Source organism: Anser brachyrhynchus (assembly GCF_964034855.1).
Source record: "Anser brachyrhynchus genome assembly, chromosome: W".
Classification (NCBI taxonomy): domain Eukaryota; kingdom Metazoa; phylum Chordata; class Aves; order Anseriformes; family Anatidae; genus Anser; species Anser brachyrhynchus.
In genome coordinates this window covers 26,900,179-26,919,482 of record NC_137704.1, presented here as the reverse complement: position 1 = coordinate 26,919,482, position 19,304 = coordinate 26,900,179, and the positions used below count along the sequence as shown (strand labels likewise).

Genomic DNA, 19,304 nt, shown 5'->3' with positions numbered 1-19,304 from the left:
GCACAAGGATGCACATTGACAGGACAACAGGACAAAAGCAATGGATGCAAGTTACCTCAGAGGAAATGCTGTTTGGATTTAAGAATGGTTGTTCTCGTGGTGAAGAATTTTTACCACTGGAATAAGTCACCCAGAGAGGTGGGAACATCTCCCTTGCTGGAAGCAATGAAGGCTTGGCTTGATGGAGCCCTGGATAACCTCGTCTAAGGTCCTGCTTCTGACAGGAGGTTGGACTGTTGATTGCCAGAGGTCTCTTCCAACTGGGACTTTTCTATTACTCTAAGCTCTTTTTATTCCTTGTCAGTTACAGTGAGAAAATTAAAAAAAAAAAAAAGGCAAAAAAAAAATCCATGTTTTCTTTGGAAGTTTTTCATAGAAACTTCTTAAAAAGGGTAAATCTTAGTGTCTCTGTCACAGTTGCTTTGTAAGTGTTGCTTTAGTTCATGTTGTCAGAAAAGGTAGTGCTGATTATTTTTATTTTAGAAAAGGCTGTAGTGATATGGACTGCACCTAAATTAACTGAAATGATAGTTTTTCTGAATAAACAATTATTTTCTCACTCAGCTTTTAGTGATCTTAAAAACAATAATTAATCATGCCGAAGAAGGGTCTGTTTATATTGCAAATGTTTGTTCTCAGTTGGAACTTTTAACAATGTCAGTTATTAAATCGTGTTTTCAGATAACCATTAATCAAACTTAAATATTGCTTTAGAAAAACAGTGTTTCTGAGCACCCTCACTTTTCTAAGTACAGGGGTGCTACCGTGTCAGGTTTCATTTGTGAGGAGAAGCAACCAAGCAGTGTAAGAACTAGTCCTGTTGTTCACGAATGTTTCTCATCCATGCAAATGCATAGCTCAGCTCGTTGCTTCCAAGTGGGAGGTTGGTGTCTGTGGCGTATTGTTTTGCTTAGTTTAATTTGTTCAAACTTCTTCCTGTATCAATGTTTTCAATAAGATGACCTTTTTATCCTTTCTTTTTAGTGAGACTAACTTAAAATTCAAAATGGCACTGGAGGTAACAGACAAGTATCTTCAAGAAGAAAGTGCAATGGCGGACTTTAATGGTTTGTACAGTTGCATTTTTATTGTTACAGATATTCAAATGTTGCTCAGTTTACAGTACAAGTAAATAAAACACAGGTGCAGACTGAAACATTGCTAATAATTCTTGTGACACTGGAGTTAGTGGCTTCCTAGCTTTTGTCACAAGGCAGCATTGGCAAATTGCACAAGGAAACTGCTGCTGAGCAAAATACAGTCTATCTGAAGATAAGACCTTTGCCGTGAATGAGATATGACACACTGAGTAGGGAGGACAGGACCCTTTATTGCCATTTGCCTGCCTGTTTTCTTTTCTTGTTTCTGTGTTTGCTTTTTTTTGTTTTGTTTTGTTTTTTGTTTTTTTGGGGTGTCTGCTCCTGTTCTTCTCTTTCTTACACATCCACCAGTCTTGATTACAGGCAGGGTGCAGGACCGGGGACACCACTGTTTGGGCCTCAGAGTGCCGTTCTGTGTTCCTCTGTAGCGATCAGCATTTATGTTGCCATTTACACTTATGTATTTATTTACTTATGTCTGAAACGGAGTTTGGATGATTCTAAGTGCAGCATGAACCAAAATTTTAGAATGAGCTCAGTTTGGGGTTGGAAACAAAAATGACCAACCATAAAGTAGACAGTGGGAATAGGGCAAGTTCTAAGAGTCAAAGTAAGAGGTCTCTTTTAGCTGAAATATTCACCTATATCTGAACAAGTAGCAGTTTATTTCATGAGATTTGTCTTCCCTTGTGTGATCATTGCTGGTAAGTCTTCAGTGTCAAAATGAGCTGAATGCTGTGTTCATCCTAGAGAGGTCCAGAGAGAGACTCGCTGTTGTAGGCAGGCCATTGTTAAAACTTGAGAAATATTAAAAGAAGCTTGGACAAGAAAAGCATCCTATTTGGCAGTAAATGCTGTGTGTACTGATCTTGGTGCAGAAATGAATTATTTCTTCTATTTCAGTCTGGAAAATGAAAGGCCACCCAAGAAGCCATTTTTAAAATGTCAGCAACACAGCACTGAATATTTGTACACACAAAATCTCACATACATGGTTTGTTTAGAACAATCATACAAAACAACAACAACAAATACACAAAGTAAAATAACTTGTATGGTGGATACAAACTGATCCATTTTTATTTAACTATTGTATATTAAACATATTCTCCTGAAAATTTAGGTCTGATTGAATGTGAAGAACCTAATAACAGACTGGATAAGTTCACAGGAACGTTATTTTGGAGAAACATGAGTTATGCGTTAGATGCCGATAAGATCTTACTACGTGGATGTAAAGTTAGGAATACAGACTTCTGCCATGGAGTTGTCATATTTGCAGGTATTTATGAAATGAACAAATGAACGTGTAACATTTACTCACTAAAAGTGTGCCTTTAGGAGGGAAATTGTCTTTCTCTTATGAACTTTGACTATATTTTATGTCCCAGGCTTGTAAAATAGTAATACTAATACTTGTTAATGTATTACATCTTTATTTTCTTCTTTATTTTTAGGTGCTGATACAAAAATAATGAAAAATAGTGGAAAGACAAAATTTAAAAGGACAAAAATTGACTCCCTTATGAATTACATGGTTTATACTGTAAGACGTTTTCTTTAAAATTCAGATATTTGAGTTCACTTTTAAGTGAATAGAGTGAATGCAAATTTTGAAAAGTTTTTTGTTTGTTTGTTTGTTTGTTTTTTTTGCTATAGGAAGTATGTTTCTACTTTGCTTTGGGTTGGGATGCAGTAGAGGGAGGAATCTAAAAAGGTGCCTTGCTGTTGGTGGAATCTGTGATGCTTAACTGCAGATGTTGGGCAGTCAACGCAGTGCAGAAGTGTGCTCCAGAAGCAGTGTTGTAGGTGCTTCTGGTCTGCACTGAGCTGCTGGGTAGAGCCTTGAGGACCTGCGTCCTGGTCCTGAGGTCTGTTCCGCACCTGGAGGAGTGCTGAAAGAGGAAAAAAGAGCTGGACTGCAGGCAGGCAGAGGCATCTATCGCGGCACGACTGTGGTCCTGCCCTTGCTCTGGGCACGTTCATGAGCCTTACTCGCTGCCTGCTTAAGCACATGTATAAACATAAAAACTATGCTTGGGAAGTAGACTAAAATTAGAACCCTGATTATTTGAAGAGACTATTTTGTGGGAAAGATTTGCTCCCCTTCTTTTTACTTAAAAATACGTGTAATATTTGAATACATGTTTGAACATGGAGATTTCAGAGTTATGCCTAGCAAACATTTCTGAAGTGTCTGACAGGCCTCTCTGTGTACGCTGCAGATTTTTCTGGTCCTCATCCTGCTGTCGGCTGGCCTTGCCATCGGGCACACTTACTGGGAGCAGCAGATTGGCAACTCCTCTTGGTACCTCTACGACGCTGAAGACTACAGTCCTCCGTATCGCGGCTTCCTTAACTTCTGGGGATATATCATTGTTCTGAACACCATGGTTCCCATTTCCCTCTATGTGAGGTAAGTAAATGCCTTGGCCATTCAACAGCTGAACTGGTGATAGGGTTGAATTACTAAACTTTGGAATTAATGGTGAACGAACTTAATTTTCCATTGGTGGTAACAGATGCAGCTTCCCTGTGGAAAGCACACTGATTTGTCTTACTGAGAATATGTTGGATGTACTCACCCTCTTCACTGGGATTTTAGAAGAAAGTGATCTGTTATGTATCATTTTCATATAAAATCATCACCCAAAGATTTTTGACTCAGAATTTAAAGATATCAAGCTTTTCTTACAGTATTAAGCATGTATACTTTTTACTTTGACTAAGGAAAAAAAGTTCCCAGACAGTGATCTGTGAAAATATTGGAGACTTGATCTTGCTAGTATTTTTCTTAAAGTAATTCTACAGTCTTACAGTGCATGAAGGAAACTACATGTAAAATAAAATGAAAAAAACGTATACTCTACATTTATTCTTCAAAACAGAGGCTTTAATACTCAATGAAGTATGGATAACTACTTTTGACAAGCCTGTCTGGAACATATTTAATGTCCTGGAGCCTCCTACATCTTCTTCTCCAAACTGTACTTAAAATGCTGTTCCCAAGTGGGATTCCCATTTGTTATGGGAGCATCATCATCAATACTTTTGGCTTGATCAGGCCATAGAGACTCTTCCCCAGCTGTTGAAGCTGAGCTGTGTGGTCTGACATGAGTTTGAGAGGCCTGTCTAGGGGTGATGGTGCTCTGTAATACGCTGATAAAATGTCATTGCTTTGACATACAAGTTGCAGGTGGGAGTAAGAACTTTTGTTTTATTTCATTTAGTGTTGAAGTGATTCGTTTGGGCCAAAGCTATTTTATAAACTGGGACCTGCAAATGTATTACTCTGAGAAGGACACGGCCGCGAAGGCCAGAACCACCACACTGAACGAGCAGCTGGGGCAGATCCACTACATCTTCTCTGATAAGACAGGAACACTCACACAGAACATCATGACATTTAAAAAATGTTGCATAAATGGCCAACGATATGGTAAGTCTGTGCCATGCTGCTGCACCCCACAGCGTCAACCAGCTTTGATTTCCATAGCAAATGCCAAAGCATTCCAGTACCAGGGGTCCTTTTTGCTGATGGCAGTGACGCTGAGCACTCCACGCGTGGATGCAGAGCCAGGGGGGCCTCTGCCCAGCTGGTCCCAGGTGCAATGCTGGTCCCCGGGGGCATGGCGCAGCCCTGATCCAGCCTGCCCTGCCCTGCAGCATGCTTGTGCCCCGTGATCTCTGTCCGGCAGGAGAAATTTGCAGGAGCATTTGCAGAGATCTGCAGGGAAACAGAAGTGCTTCCAGGTTGCACCCTCCCGCTGAAGGGGAGGAACTTTAATGCTGGTTTGAAATCAGGTGCGTGAGTCTTCTTACTTTCAACTGAGCTTCCACAATATAGCCCTGGCATTGAGCAAAGCTCCAGAAAAACTGAATTGTTGGAGTTTTCCCATTATTTTCCTCTGGGAAATGGGGAAATGGATGGAGTTGAGTGAAAACTTCACAGTGGAAAAGTCAGAAATGAGTAATTTACAGAATGCTTCACTTTTCATAGAAATGCTCTGGGAACATTTCTGGAAATGAACCTAGAAACGTAATAAGAAAGTATAATAAGAACAGCAGCTTTTCAGTTTAATGTTAGTTTCTTCCATTTCCAAACTTGTCTGGACTTCAGTGTTTGGAATACACAGTGATGTGCTCCAAACTGAGCTATTGTTCGGTCAGTTCAAACAACAAAGAGCAGTTTGCTAATATCATGTGCTTTTTAAACATCGTGCCTCTGAAGAGAGAAGAGGAACTTCTGACAGTAAAAGCTATGTTAAAACAAGATGGACGCTTTATGACAATTCCACCACATTCTCCTTTTCTTATTTTTGCTTTGGTATCACTGGCATAGACAATTACACCCGACAAGACACAAAGGTACTGCTGCTGTGAATGAATTTGCCTTTTTTTTTTTTAATCAGAGATATTATAGTGTGATAAATATAAATATTCTATATACTGTTGACTTTGTGAATGAGTTGTAAAAACTTCCATTTTTCTGCCCTGTGCCTTCCATCTGATGGTGCTTGCATTGCAGGAGACTGCCGCGATGGAGCAGGGCAGCTTCCGAGCCACCCGGAGGTAGGTTGGTCTGACCTTGCAGAGTAGTCCCTACAGTTTGTAGGGAACGTTGCCTTGCCAAGGTATGAAGGGATGCAGGTAGGCTTGAAGAATTGCACATGAGATAACTCAAACTCTCTCTTCTGTTTTCTAAGCAGCAAGTGGATTTCAGCTGGAACATGTATGCAGATGGAAAGTTCTTGTTCTATGATCACTACCTGATAGAGCAAATAAAGTCCAGAAAGGACCCAGAAATCCAAAAGTTCTTTCTTCTGCTTGCTATTTGTCACACAGTCATGGTCGATGTTTCTGATGGTGAGTATCATTTTTTTCTCTTGTGAAAGGGGAAACAGTGATTGAAGTCCAGTTACACAAGAGAGGTCCAGCACTAATGTTGATCCAATAAATGAGGAGGAGTGTTAGGTTGTTCTTTTAAGTTAAACAAAAGCAAGTTCCTGTGCTATTCCCTGTACTGAATTTACCTGTTTACATAAGGAGGATTGTCTTTATGATGGTTACAGTTTTGACAAATGTGAATCTTGAATAACAGCAGATTTAGACAGGTAGTGGAACAGCTTGTACAGAGGGCTTGTGTTTCCTGTTACTGATCTTCTATCTATTCAAATACATCTTTAAAATCTCCAAAGCGTAAACCTCAAATAAAATGAAAATGATACTAGCATAGTCTCTGGTTCCACACACAAATGTGAAAATGGAAACACTTTTGGAAACTTGTTTTCAGTGTGGAAAAACAAGCATTTTCAGCATAAAGATTTCATTCGCTTACTCCACGAAGTACAGCCCATAGCTGTACACAAATTGTGTGTGTCTGTTCTAAGAATATCAGCAGCAAATAACCAAGATGAGTAACAGAAGTGTGACAGAAACTGAATTTGAAGGTGAATGGGTATTGAAGAATTCATGTGGAAAGTAAGGTTGAAAGATAAATAAAATATGCTTGACACAAGAGAAGAGTAATACTGCTTTACTTGCATCTTTGTGAGATCTTTGTGAAACCAGCAGTTTCCTGTCCTTTCTTGCTCTTCCTACTGATGTTTTTGGGGTTATTTCCACTATGTTGGTGTTTTTGGCCAAGAATTTGTGATTTTTTTGTTGGTGGTGGTGGCGGTGGGTTTTTGCACTTCCTTTGGAAATGCTTAAATGAACATACTGAGAAATTAAGATATTTAAGTTACATTTGTCTCGAGACAGAGAAGTAAGTTTTTGCTTTTATACATGGATGGAAGAGGTTCAGTGACTTAGTCCGTTTGGAAAGTGCACGTGATGGGAAGGGGGAGTCCCTAGTCCTTCTCCTCCGATGGCACTGCTGTTGGGTGCTGCAGCAGTGTGTTGGACCCCACTTCAGAAAGGGAAAGGACGTGGCATTGCCTGTCCAGCTGTCAGTTACAAAGGATGGGTGTGAAGTTTTGAGCTGTGGGGGCTGAGCGCCCCTGTAACGCTCGGGTGTACCCTGGCTTTCTGTCCTTTTCACTGTGTCAACAATGCAGGTCAGATCAATTACCAGGCAGCCTCCCCAGACGAAGGGGCCTTGGTTACGGCAGCCAGAAACTTTGGCTACGTTTTTCTCTCGCGAACACAAAATACCATCACGATAAGTGAAATGGGGATTGAAAAAACCTATGATGTCCTTGCTATCTTGGATTTCAACAGTGATAGAAAACGAATGTCTGTCATTGGTAAGTTGACTACAAACAACCTCTGATTTATAAGACCTCTTATAGGATAGGTCACTTGCATTTCCTAGGAGGAATGGCTGTGTGACACACACTCCTATGACAGATTTTAATCCACATAGTTCTGGATAGCAAAACAGAGGCTTTGTAATAAGGTGCAAATGTGTTTTCTTAACAGTCCTGGTGCTCAGATGTGGCCTCTGCTGAAGATGATCTGTGGTTCCTTTAGTAGAAGCTTAAAGAAATTTTGCAAAGATAATTCATTCCCCTTATTCCCAAAAAGAAATTAGTTGTATGTTTCTTGTAAGAGCTAGGAATGCAGGATGAGTTATAAGTACCTTTTTAGTTTTGATTTTAATTACCTTTTAAAATAGTCAATCTTGAATCAGTTACAGATCTGCTGTTTTTAAGGCTGTAGTTACAGTGCCTCATACCTCTACTGTATGTCTCTACTCACCTCCTGTGTGCAAATGAGATGTTAATATTGTATGAAACATTATCAAAACCATAATTCTTGGGAATTTAAATATCCTGTCCTGTCATGAAAGAGAAAAGGAAATGCACTTGTCAACCAAGATACTTAGCTGAACAATTTTAGGGATGAGGTGCTACAAAGAAACGTGGTCATGTAGCTTTGGCAGCTAATAGGGGTACACTGAAGAATGTAATCTGAAACTATTCCTTTATTTAAATGTACTCTTAACATTTTGTCCCACCTCTCTTATTATACTCTACAGTGAGAGAATCCAATGGAAATATAAGGCTGTATTGTAAAGGAGCTGATACAGTAATTTATGAACGATTGCACCCAAGGAATGTAAAGAGAGAAGCTACAGAAGAAGCACTAGATGTATGTTTGCATTTTATATTCTGTTTTTACAATCACATATTAAATTTATTTCTGACCATAATCTAATTTCATTTATGTCCTTTTGGTAAGCTATTAAACAAATGCAGACCTATGATTGGCCTTACATATTATCCCAAACCTGAGAAATAATAAGAGCAGCGTTAGGTTATCATACATATTTTTAAAAATGCATTATCCTTGCATGAGAAATGAACTTACGTTTTGTCTATTGCTTTTTTGTTTGTTTTCGTGAGTATTCCAGGTCACTAAAATCTGTTCTATTTGTCACCTCCTCAGGCTGCCTTTCAATTTAGACTGCCTTGCAAGTTATAATTTAGTTTTTGTCATTTCTGAAATGCTCAAGATTAATTGTGCAGTCACTTGTTTTATCAGACTTATGTAATGCTTATGACTGTAACTTTGATGTTTGATTTCAAAACAAAGGGGATTTTTGTGCATATGTGGTTTTTTTTCTTTGTTTTTTCAGGTGTTTGCAAATGAAACTCTTAGAACACTCTGCCTCTGCTACAGAGACATTAGCGATGATGAATTTGAAGCATGGAATAAAAAGTTCATGGAGGCCAGTGTAGCTACAACTAATCGTGATGAAGCTCTGGACAAAGTATATGAGGAAATAGAAAAAAACTTGATTGTAAGTCAAGCTTAAAATTTGTAGTGTACTTCTATTCTTATGTAAGAAGAAACAGATCTTTTTGAAAATAAATTATCCTTTTCTATAGGACCTTTTGCTTTAGATCTTTTCAGTATTTTATTGGCTTTAAGACCACGACAAATTCTAGAGAAAGTTGAAAAGAATGAAAGGAAATGTGTTATTCTCAAATAATATATATATATTTTTTGCTTTCCCCCAGCCCAATCATCCTGTTCATCCCTGTTATTCTTTAATTTACAGGTTCATTTCAGGATGTCAGTAGTTGTATTACAAATACGTTGTTAACAAAGAAACAAAAAAAGCCTCCAAAGTTGCTACTACACCCTTCAGGCCCAGAGTAGTTCTAGCATCTACTCTGTGATGCAGCTTTTCTATGTCAAAGGGTTTGTTTTCCTTTGAAGAAAATTTTGATCATTAATAACATGCAGAAGCTATAGAAAACTTGAGTTGCCCGGTTTCTAACAATTTATCTTCTGATATTTTAGTAGATGTATTTCAGTGCATTGACTTTTATATATAAGGCATTATCTTTACTGTATTCTTATCCTGAGCTGTACCTTGGCTTGAAGACATAGCCAAAATAGTGGTGTTCTCTACTGTAAATGAATCAGTTTTCTATAGATGTTTATCCTACTGAATACCTGTGTTTCAAATATCTCCCAGCTCCTTGGTGCAACAGCTATTGAAGACAAACTACAGGATGGAGTTCCAGAAACTATTTCCAAACTTTCAAAAGCAGATATTAAAATCTGGGTGCTTACTGGTGACAAAAAAGGTAAGTTTGTTTACAGCCAAAGAGCTAGCAAAAACGTGGTAACAGCTAGAAGATAAACTGGGACAGATGCAGACTTGTAATGAAACAAGCTTTCTAGAAAAGCACAGTATGAAAGTGCATCTAAATCAAAACTGGAAGACTTTCTACAATGTGCAGAAGTTCATGCGAGCTGTTTCCAATCCAGAGTTACTGGGTGGGCTTCTGGGTAACTTCTGTTCCTCCAATAGATTAACGTAGATGGCTGATTTAGTGGCTGTCTTCTATAGGGAAATACCCAGCTACTGTTTTTCCCAGTGCAAAGCAAATAAAGAACAATTTGCTTTAAAAAAAAAAAAAACCACACAACAAAACCTTATTGCCACCAGGCTTGTCTGGCTCTTAGGGCAGAACACTTACGTGCCAAACTTGTCTTTCTACAGTGAAATCCAGGTCCTACAGCATGGATAGAGGTGCAGCCAGATCAGCATTGCATATAGGCCACTGTTATTCTATGGGAAATAATGAAGAAGCATTCCCCCCAGCTTCTCTGTAGTCAGATTTATTTGTCCTGTTCCTCCATGCTATGTGGTGGTGAAAGGGAACACGCCATGCTGAAACACAACTTCAAAAATTACTTAAGAGGACTTCCTGTACTTCTGGCTGCCCCCAGTAGTTACTCAAGACCGAACTTTAAGTAGATACTTTGCTCTTTTTTTTATTTTTTAATTGTAGAAACTGCTGAAAATATTGGATTTTCTTGTGAACTCTTAACAGATGAGACAACAATCTGCTATGGAGAAGATATCAGGCAAGTGAAAAGCACAAAGAATTTCTGTGTAGGAGTTAAAAATGTTCAATTTTTAAAATTATCCCAGCAGTAACATTGGTTTATCCCACAATGGTTCTTCAACGCCTGAACAGCATTTGCTGGCTGTTGTTTGGCTATACGCTGTTTCTTGTTTTTTTTCTGGAATTGTAATTTTACAAAGCAACATCTTCACTGTGGGTAAAGGTGGTGATACCCTATTTGGAGGAGGTTTTAAGTTCTAGGTCAACAACTGTTGACATTAAATTTGTAGTTCAAAAAATGGAATTAAGTTCTGTGTGCTTTGGAGTGCAACTGATTAAAAACCTGCAACCTTTATTGGAAAACATTGATGCTGAGGAGATGCATTTTCTTTATGATTCTGAAGAACTGACTTTTAAAATTAAGGTTTTCTAAGCTTCTTGGAAAAATAAGTGTTGCTAGTTGATCAAAAATGTTTTTATTGCAGTCTGGGACTGATTTATAGAATTATTGAATCATACAATCATTTAGGTTGGAAAAGACCCTTAAGATCATCAAGTCCAATCATCAACCTGACATTACTGAGTCCACCAATAAATCATGTGCCTAAGCACCGCATCCACAAACTTTATCTTAGTATAAAGTTTATCCTTGATTTTTCTGTAACGTATCTGCTTTTTTTTCCAGTGCTCTTCTTCAAACGAGGTTGGAAAACCAGAGGAACAGAGCTGGATCGAGTACACATTCCTCTCTAAGAATGAATGAGCCCTTCTTTCAGGGTAGTAGAGATCGTGCTTTAATAATCACTGGCTCCTGGTTGGTATGTAGAAAGGAAGATCTCCTGTGCTCCTGTGCATTTGAGGTTTGGGGGGTACTACCATGTCACGGTGTCCTTCACTCCATTCATTTGTCTGCCTTGCTAAACCAATCAATGAAAATTCTTTGGCCCTTGTGCCACCAGTTGACCATCTCTGTTTGATATTTATGTTCAAAAATATTTTTATTTTTGAAGGTTTAAAATAGGCCTCAGTAAAGAAAGTAATGTCTTTGGCTTTTTAAATCGCTGTGGTAGCTGCCGTAAAAGTAAAACCAAACCTCTGCAAAAGCGCAGCTTGATTTTCAGAGTGTTTATTTTTCATGAGGATCCCAGTCTAATGGAAAAAAAATGAGAAAGGGAAAGAGATGACTGCCAGCTGCAGAGGATGCATGGCTTCAGTGTAGGCACAGAAATCATGCTTGAAATGAAAGATGGAAGTGAAAGTGTAGAAACAAAAGACAAGTTTACTGCTCAGTCCTGCAAAACAGTGCTCTTACAGGAGCTTAGAAAGCAGAAAAGAGCTTTTGGCAGAAGTGGCTAGCAGTAATTCGGTGACTATTACCCACCCCGTTGGCAGGCTGCTTTTACAGACAGCTGACAAGAAGAAAGTCCAGTGAAGAGCCACACACCGTCTGCCACATTTCAGCATTCCAGCTCTAAGCCTTTCTTCTGTATAAAGAAACACTATTGTATGTAAGGCATAGGAAGCAAGCTGGAAGTCTCTCGAAGTTATCTAGCATGAGCGTCTGGTAAAATCGCAGGTCTGCTACCCCCTATCCCAGATGTACTGCCCCAGAGTTCACTTGGGTATTTATAGAAAACTTCCACCTTTGCTGAGCGTGGTCGTGCTTCCTATAGAAAGAGGCAAGTTTCAATATCAGAATGTTTTTCAAAAGTGAATTAGCTCCCATCAGAAGAAATATTCCTTTGTACTCTGCAAGGAGTGCTGTGACACTAAATACAAGCATTTTGATTTTGTTAATCCCACCAGATATGTTCTTTTCATTGTTTCCATGGCTGTTTGTTCACTCCTCTGCACGAGCATTTCATTAAAATGCTATAAATGGGATATAATGAAGTTAAGTGTGTAGTGTGTATAGGCAGCCCTTGGAGTGCTATTTTAAACGGTGTAGAAGGGAACATAACGTTTTTGTTACACAGAATGAAATCCTGCTAGAGAAGAAAAAGAAGAAAAAGAAACTTAAGCTGAAATTCCCCAGAACAGCAGAAGAGAAACAAAAGCAAACTGAGAAGAGAAGAAAGGCTGAAGCTTACAAAGAGCAGCAGCAGAAGAACTTTGTCGATTTGGCATGCGAATGCAAGGCTGTGATCTGCTGCCGAGTGACTCCGAAACAAAAAGCCATGGTGGTAGAGCTTGTGAAGAAATACAAGAAAGCTATTACTCTGGCTATTGGGGACGGTGCCAATGATGTGAACATGATTAAAAGTAAGGCAGCTGTAAGACTTCTCTCGGTAGGAAACATCTCTTCTGGGAGTTCTTCCACAATCTCCTCGCTATTTCTGTTTGTTGAGAAGACTCTACCATCTGTTTCATTACCTACATTAACATTTCTTGCGTCCTTGTTACCTTCTATGCCTGCACTTTCCCTTTATGAGGAAACCCTTTATGAAATGGTTAGTGGGATTTGGTGATATATATATATTTATTATATTTATGTAGACATTCCCCGAGAAGGGCCTTGATTTATGTCTGTTACCATGTCTGGAGTTACAAATGTAATATAAAGACAAAACAAGAGCTTAGATGTCCCTTGCTTGGAGGCATTAGCCTGCTGTATTGCAACTGGCATTCTTTGAAACACTCGGTGAGGAAGCCCGTTGAAAAACAAACTTCTGGGATATGGTTTATGTTAGGAAGTCTGTGTTTGTAAACTGCCTGACCAGCGTGTTCAGGGGTTGGCTTGCTCTGTCTCATCACTTACTTGTCACCTCAGTCAAATTTCCCAGTATCCATTCAGATGGAACAAGCACGGAGAGAGAATCCAAATGATAGTGAAGACGTGAGCAGTAAATAACAGGGCAAGGAAGGGTGTGTGCACTGTTGTGTTAATTTTTAAAGAAGCCTTTGTGCTGTATACAGAAATAAAACGGGGCAGGAGAACGAGAAGCAGAGAAAAGGAACTGGTGAAAGATTTGCCCTTGGTCATGTTGTTGCTCTCCCTTTGTTTAATGCGGTGTGTGTGGTCTTTGTTTCGTTACCTTAGCTGCCCACATTGGAGTTGGAATCAGTGGCCAAGAAGGGATGCAAGCTGTCATGTCAAGCGACTACTCTTTTGGGCAATTCCGCTACCTCCAAAGACTGCTGCTGGTCCACGGACGATGGTCCTACATTAGGATGTGCAAGTTTCTAAGATATTTTTTCTACAAAAACTTTGCTTTTACACTAGTCCATATCTGGTATTCGTTCTTTAATGGCTTTTCTGCCCAGGTAAGAAGGCATGCTCTTGTCTACTATTTATTAACAGGCAGGTCTTCCTTTTCATTGGTGCGGAATAGCAAAAGCTTAACCTGGGAAGTGATGGGAACCCGAACTCAACATCAGTAATTTCTGCAGGAGAATTGATTATAACTACTAAGCTAGTTACTCATAAGCAAAGCAGTTGGTTATGATTTCAGAACAGTTACAGTCAATATCATGATTGTACAGGGAGGAATGGAGGAAGAGATTGTTAAATAGTGGTTTGGGAAACCTTCCTTAACCATGCTGTTTAAATATTCATAGGTGAAGTGAGATGGTGCATTTATCTATCAATAAGAAACCAAAACAATTTTATTTATTTTTTTAATCTTGAACTGCTGGCTTGAAATGTGCTCATTGTAAATGGCAGTGCTTGAAGTTCACATAGTGTTGAAAGGTTGTGCTTATCTGTGTGCCAGAAAGACTTTAAGGGATGAGATGCATCTCCATTGGCAGAAGCAAAATACGGGAAGATGTAGTTGTGTGGTGCAGCACGGAGCATCAGGGCCATAGTCACAGACAAGCATCCCTGCTGAGGTTAATAGTGTTTTCTGTGGTGGAAATTATGGATGCTTTGGACAAAACAAAAGAGAAGAAATCAGGGTTCCCGAACTTGCTGTGAGTGCTCATCACAGTCACAAATGCGGCTATAAACCGGGCTGACACTCCGTGTGGTGTTCAGTTTCAGCACTGTTTCAGGTCAGGTGGTGTTGATAGTATGTAAGGAGTGGGAAGCTTAATACGTGCTAGAAATGGTTTTAACAGCGTTTTGACCTAAGGTGTTTCTTGCCTTTTGGGTAAACAGAGACAGGCAATTTAATGCTATAACAGAGCACATAAATTTTCTCGGGAATTAGGAGGAAAAGGTGAAATCAAAAGGTAATCATTATCTACTTAAATGCTTCTGTTTCAGACAGCATATGAAGACTGGTTCATCACGCTGTACAATGTATTGTATTCCAGTCTCCCGGTTCTGCTGGTTGGCTTGTTTGACCAGGTATTCTCCACATTGTTAACAACAGATGAATTCAGAGGCATTTAGAATCAAGTCTTAAATTACACTGAAACTGGTTGCTTTGTTTTATGTACAAGGCATTCTTTTTGAATGTATTCCTATACAGGATGTGAGGTAACAAAAGACAATAAGCAGAGGGTTACTGAAATAGCCAAAGTTAATCAATTCAGAGGTCTTCAGTGCTAGTGTTGTTTGCTAAAAAATAGTTCTCAGTACCTGTTGTTCTATGACATCACAAAGAACAAGAAGCAGGCAGCTTTATTAATGGAAAAGCTACTTCTTGTGTACCCTTCTGACCTGAAGATACAGGAAATGAACAATTTTGAATGACTGTACTTGACGGGAAGTCTTGGTGTGCAGCATTTGTTTTAATTCAGCAGAACAAGTACATTTGGCCTTCTTTGCTTGTTGTTCCATACAAGCTGATCAGGCAGATCAATGCTTCTGTTTACTTTTGTAGTAAAACTTACGAAATAAATTCAGTACCAAATTAAGCTCCCACTTGAGTATATGTTAGAGACTAAAAGTCAGGATGTGTGATGATAGCCCTAGTCTGCTAATTCACAGCGTAGAGAAAGACTCCAAAACAATACGTAGCTGTAAAGACTGACACAACTGCAGATGGTCTTGTCTTTGCAAATAATGGGCTAAAAACCTAGAAGCATAGAATCATTTAGGCTGGAGAAGACAATTAAGGTCATCAAGTCCTGAAAATGGGGTATGTGACAGCTTTGTAAGAGATGTCCTCTAGTCTTGGTTCTTCCCAGTTGTATGCATTATTCTGGAAAGCTGCCGATGCTGCTGACTGAAAAGAAAAGGGAATCTGCCATTTCCTTTGGGACATTATATAGTTAATTTCTTACTATTCAAGGTTTGCACTGAGAACAAGAAATTGAAGCAACTTTTTTTTTTTTCCCCTTTATTAAGGATGTGAGCGACAAATTGAGTCTTCGGTTCCCTAGGCTATATGTTTTGGGACAGAAAGATTTACTTTTTAACTACAGGAAATTCTTTTTAAGTTTGCTTCATGGAGCTATAACTTCATTGATTATCTTCTTCATACCATATGGAGCTTACCTTCAAACTATGGGACAAGATGGAGAAGCGCCTTCAGATTATCAGTCGTTTGCTGTCACAGCAGCATCTTCTCTTGTATTTGTTGTCAACCTTCAGGCAAGTAAGCTTAGCTTCCTGATGTCTCTTGCTCTGAAAAAAACTTCCGGCCATGTTTTTAAATATGTCTAGCAAAAACATAACAATTTGCAAAATTTTCTACTTTATTGCCATCTCTCTTCTCTGTCGACACTCTTTCAGACTGAAATGTAACTAGGTGAGAGATTACTTGACCAAAATGTTTGTCCTCATAGTGATCTGTTTTTGAATTAATAAACTCATTTGGAGTTTTTGTTTACTTTCAGATTGGTTTGGATACATCTTACTGGACTTTTGTTAATGCTTTCTCAGTATTCGGGAGTATTGCAATTTACTTTGGTATCACATTTGACTTCCACAGTGCTGGAATCCATGTTCTCTTTCCTTCTGCTTTTCAGTTCACAGGTCAGTCCTGGTGTTTTGTGTGTCTTGTTCCTGTCTCCCAAGAACATGTTTACAAAGCTGTGTAACTTGAGCAGAACCACTGCCAAAATGTCATGGCACGAACTAATGTCTGTGAAAGGAAATGATGCTAAATACAAATATACTTCCAAGGAAGGGTTTTGTTATGTTTGAGGCCAGCTTAACTAGAATATTTAATTTCTTTCAATGAAAACGAGCTGGAACTTGATGCTGCCCAGCAGTAGGTGTTTGCAAATGAAAACTAAGGTAAAATTGGTGGCACAGCTTTGAAGTAAAGAGAATGTGAAGACCTTGCAGGGGGTATGTTTGCCAAGTTGCTCTGATAAGTGGAAGGTAAACGCCCAAAGCAAGACAGAGCCAAATGCTGTTATCAGCTCCTTGGGATTTTGTTGGAAGTCCAGGGAGGTGCATGTAGCAGCCATTTGGAAAACATATTTTTAGGAATAGCAAGCTTCCTAATTTTCCCAGAGATAAATCTTTCATATGTTGTCTTACATCTAAATATCCTCTTGTTATTCCTAGGAACTGCTCCAAATGCTCTGAGACAGCCGTACCTCTGGCTGACCATGGTTTTAACAATCGCTGTCTGCTTACTTCCTGTGGTGGCACAGCGTTTCTTATCAATGACAATTTGGCCTTCGGAAAGTGATCGAGTGAGTAAAGGTTTATGTTATTTTCGGCACATGTTTACTTACAGGCACCAGTATTGGTACTGATACTGGAAACAAACAAGGTCCCAGGCCAGGGAGTGTGGCAGCTGGGCTTTCCAAAGGCCAGGCCAGGCCTGCCTCCTAGCCGTGTGACAAATGCTGCCGTGGCGTTCTGCCGTCCCGGCCGTCCCGTGCGGATCCGTGCTTTGATGTGTGCTTATTTCCCTGAGGCTTCCTCACGTACTTCTGTGTGATGCAGAGCTACATGTGAAAGCTCAGCACACAGTTCAGCGTGGGCTAATTTATCCTTTGTCTTGGCCCAGCGCTTTTCTTTGTAAAACCACAGAAACCTGCTTTGAAGCTACTGATGGTATTACTTCTGCTTTTTATTTGGACTGCGTTGGAGTGTCTTTATTATGTACCAGGGTATAGCGGCCAATTTTGGTTTGCTTCTATTTTGCCTTGACAGGTAAACTGCACGGGGAGGGCTATGATGTATGTAACAGAGTAACAGACTGTGTAACACAGTTGTTTAAAAAGGTATTAAATAAGTATCAGCATGCAAACACAGTAATAGCTTTCAGTAGAAGCATCTTCAGTCCACTTTGAGTGAAAGACACTTTGAGGATAAATGAAAATAATGAAGCACAAAATGATACAGGAAGGCCTTCAGAAACTTTGATACATGACCTCATATACTCTTGTTTCAAACAATCAATTTTAAACAAGAAGACACTCCTTTTAAGCAGTTTCTGGTTTTGTTTTTTATTTGTTGTTTGTTTTTTAATAACGCCTATCAGGTTATTTCCCAAGAAAGTAAATGCAAAATGCAAACAAGTTGTTTCCCTTTCAATCCATAAACTAATTTGTCTTTGCATGCATGAAGATTCAGAAAAACCGTAAGAAATACATGGCAGAAGAAGAACAGTGGAAGAGGAGGCAGAGTGCTTTTCGCCGAGGGTTATCCAGCCGTCGTTCTGCTTATGCTTTCTCCCACCAACGAGGATACGCTGATCTTATTGCTTCCGGACGCAGCATAAGGAAAAAGCGAGCTCCTTTAGATGCAGTCCTAGGCAACGCTGTCACAGAAGTTAGAGAAGCTCGTGAAGCAAGCTGATTTACTACACTTTTGGGGAGAGGTTTCTTATCCAAATGATTGCACATTTTTGTTGTTGTTGTTTTAAACAAACTCAGGATATTTTTTAAACCAAATTTTTATGCTTTATCACAGAACTTCTTGGTTTTGGACTACTGAAAGCACAGAAGAGCCAAGAGTTCTCTGCAGAACTATTTATCCTTGTGCAACTAATTTCTGTTTAATGTGAAACTGAAGGATCTGTGTGTTAGAGTATGAAAACTGGCATTATAATTCCATGCCTGGAATTGCAACTTTTCTTTACATAAAATTGCAGCTACATTTCATGTTATGTCTTTGAAAACAAACTGCTAAGTAGCAGTTACTTTGTGTGCGCCATTTCATTAAATTGTACAATGATAATGTCATATTAGATGATCAGACTTTTGAGAGAGTCATAGATACTGTCATCTGAGCTTGCGCAGCTGAGATTAAGAAATATCTGGTGACAAACTTTAGTCAGCATCCGACTTTATTGGGTATTCTGACACTTATAGATGTCATTTTTGTTCATTTTGATTTCTTGAATGGTTGACTACAGCTTGCTGCATTAAATTGAGAGACTTTTCTTTCCATATTGTCAGTATAAGTGATATGCCATTGTTCCTTTCAGAACTAATTCCTTGATTTTCCATGGAATGAAGAAATCTGAGTCAACAGTTACCAGATTTTGTTTTCTCACTTGTTTCTCTGTCTTTCCAGCTGTGCAGAATATTTGTGGCTACGTGCTTATACAGCGTATTTATGAACAGGCGTATTTAATCTCTGCAGAGCTGCCCTTCGAACTGTCAGTTTGTGCATTTCTGTTTTAGATACAGCAGTCGCCAATAGGTAACCAGTTGTTTTTATATGAAACACTTATCAATTGTTAGTGAATAAATACCATTCTTACAATGTAAAAAGTATTTCTTTATGAGTCTTTTTGTGTTTGCACATACTTTCACTCTTGAGATATATAAACGTGTTGCTTTTATTTACTTTTCACTCATGGTCTGAGGCTGATTACTGAAATGGTTTTATAGTAAAAAGCATGGTATGCAGTTCTTGTTCAACAGGATGTACATTGCAAAAATATAGTGAAGATAAATATACGAAAGTTTTCAGCTTCTCTTCTAGTAAGTATATGGGTAACAATGGGAGTGTGAGAGGAGTTTAGATATGAAATGGCGGTAGCTGTAACGTGTCATGGGGACACGTCGCAGGCTCACTGCCCCCCGGCCCGGC

At 39.1% G+C, this 19,304-nt stretch overlaps 1 protein-coding gene across 1 annotated transcript in view; it reads left to right on the top strand.

Moving 5' to 3' along the window:
• ATP8B1 (ATPase phospholipid transporting 8B1) overlaps positions 1-16,173 on the top strand; it is a gene marked incomplete at its 3' end in the record, with an annotated part of 32,334 nt that extends 16,161 nt beyond the window's left edge. Inside the window, exons 9-26 of the mRNA XM_080572537.1 lie at positions 985-1,067; positions 2,224-2,382; positions 2,558-2,646; positions 3,326-3,516; positions 4,331-4,539; positions 5,629-5,672; positions 5,810-5,966; positions 7,160-7,348; positions 8,083-8,195; positions 8,683-8,847; positions 9,532-9,643; positions 10,355-10,430; positions 11,097-11,229; positions 12,388-12,673; positions 13,452-13,675; positions 14,619-14,702; positions 15,648-15,897; positions 16,139-16,173. Coding sequence (XP_080428663.1) covers positions 985-1,067; positions 2,224-2,382; positions 2,558-2,646; positions 3,326-3,516; positions 4,331-4,539; positions 5,629-5,672; positions 5,810-5,966; positions 7,160-7,348; positions 8,083-8,195; positions 8,683-8,847; positions 9,532-9,643; positions 10,355-10,430; positions 11,097-11,229; positions 12,388-12,673; positions 13,452-13,675; positions 14,619-14,702; positions 15,648-15,897; positions 16,139-16,173 — 2,599 coding nt within the window. The remainder of the gene's footprint in view (positions 1-984; positions 1,068-2,223; positions 2,383-2,557; positions 2,647-3,325; positions 3,517-4,330; positions 4,540-5,628; positions 5,673-5,809; positions 5,967-7,159; positions 7,349-8,082; positions 8,196-8,682; positions 8,848-9,531; positions 9,644-10,354; positions 10,431-11,096; positions 11,230-12,387; positions 12,674-13,451; positions 13,676-14,618; positions 14,703-15,647; positions 15,898-16,138) is intronic.
• Positions 16,174-19,304: the final 3,131 nt, after the last annotated feature.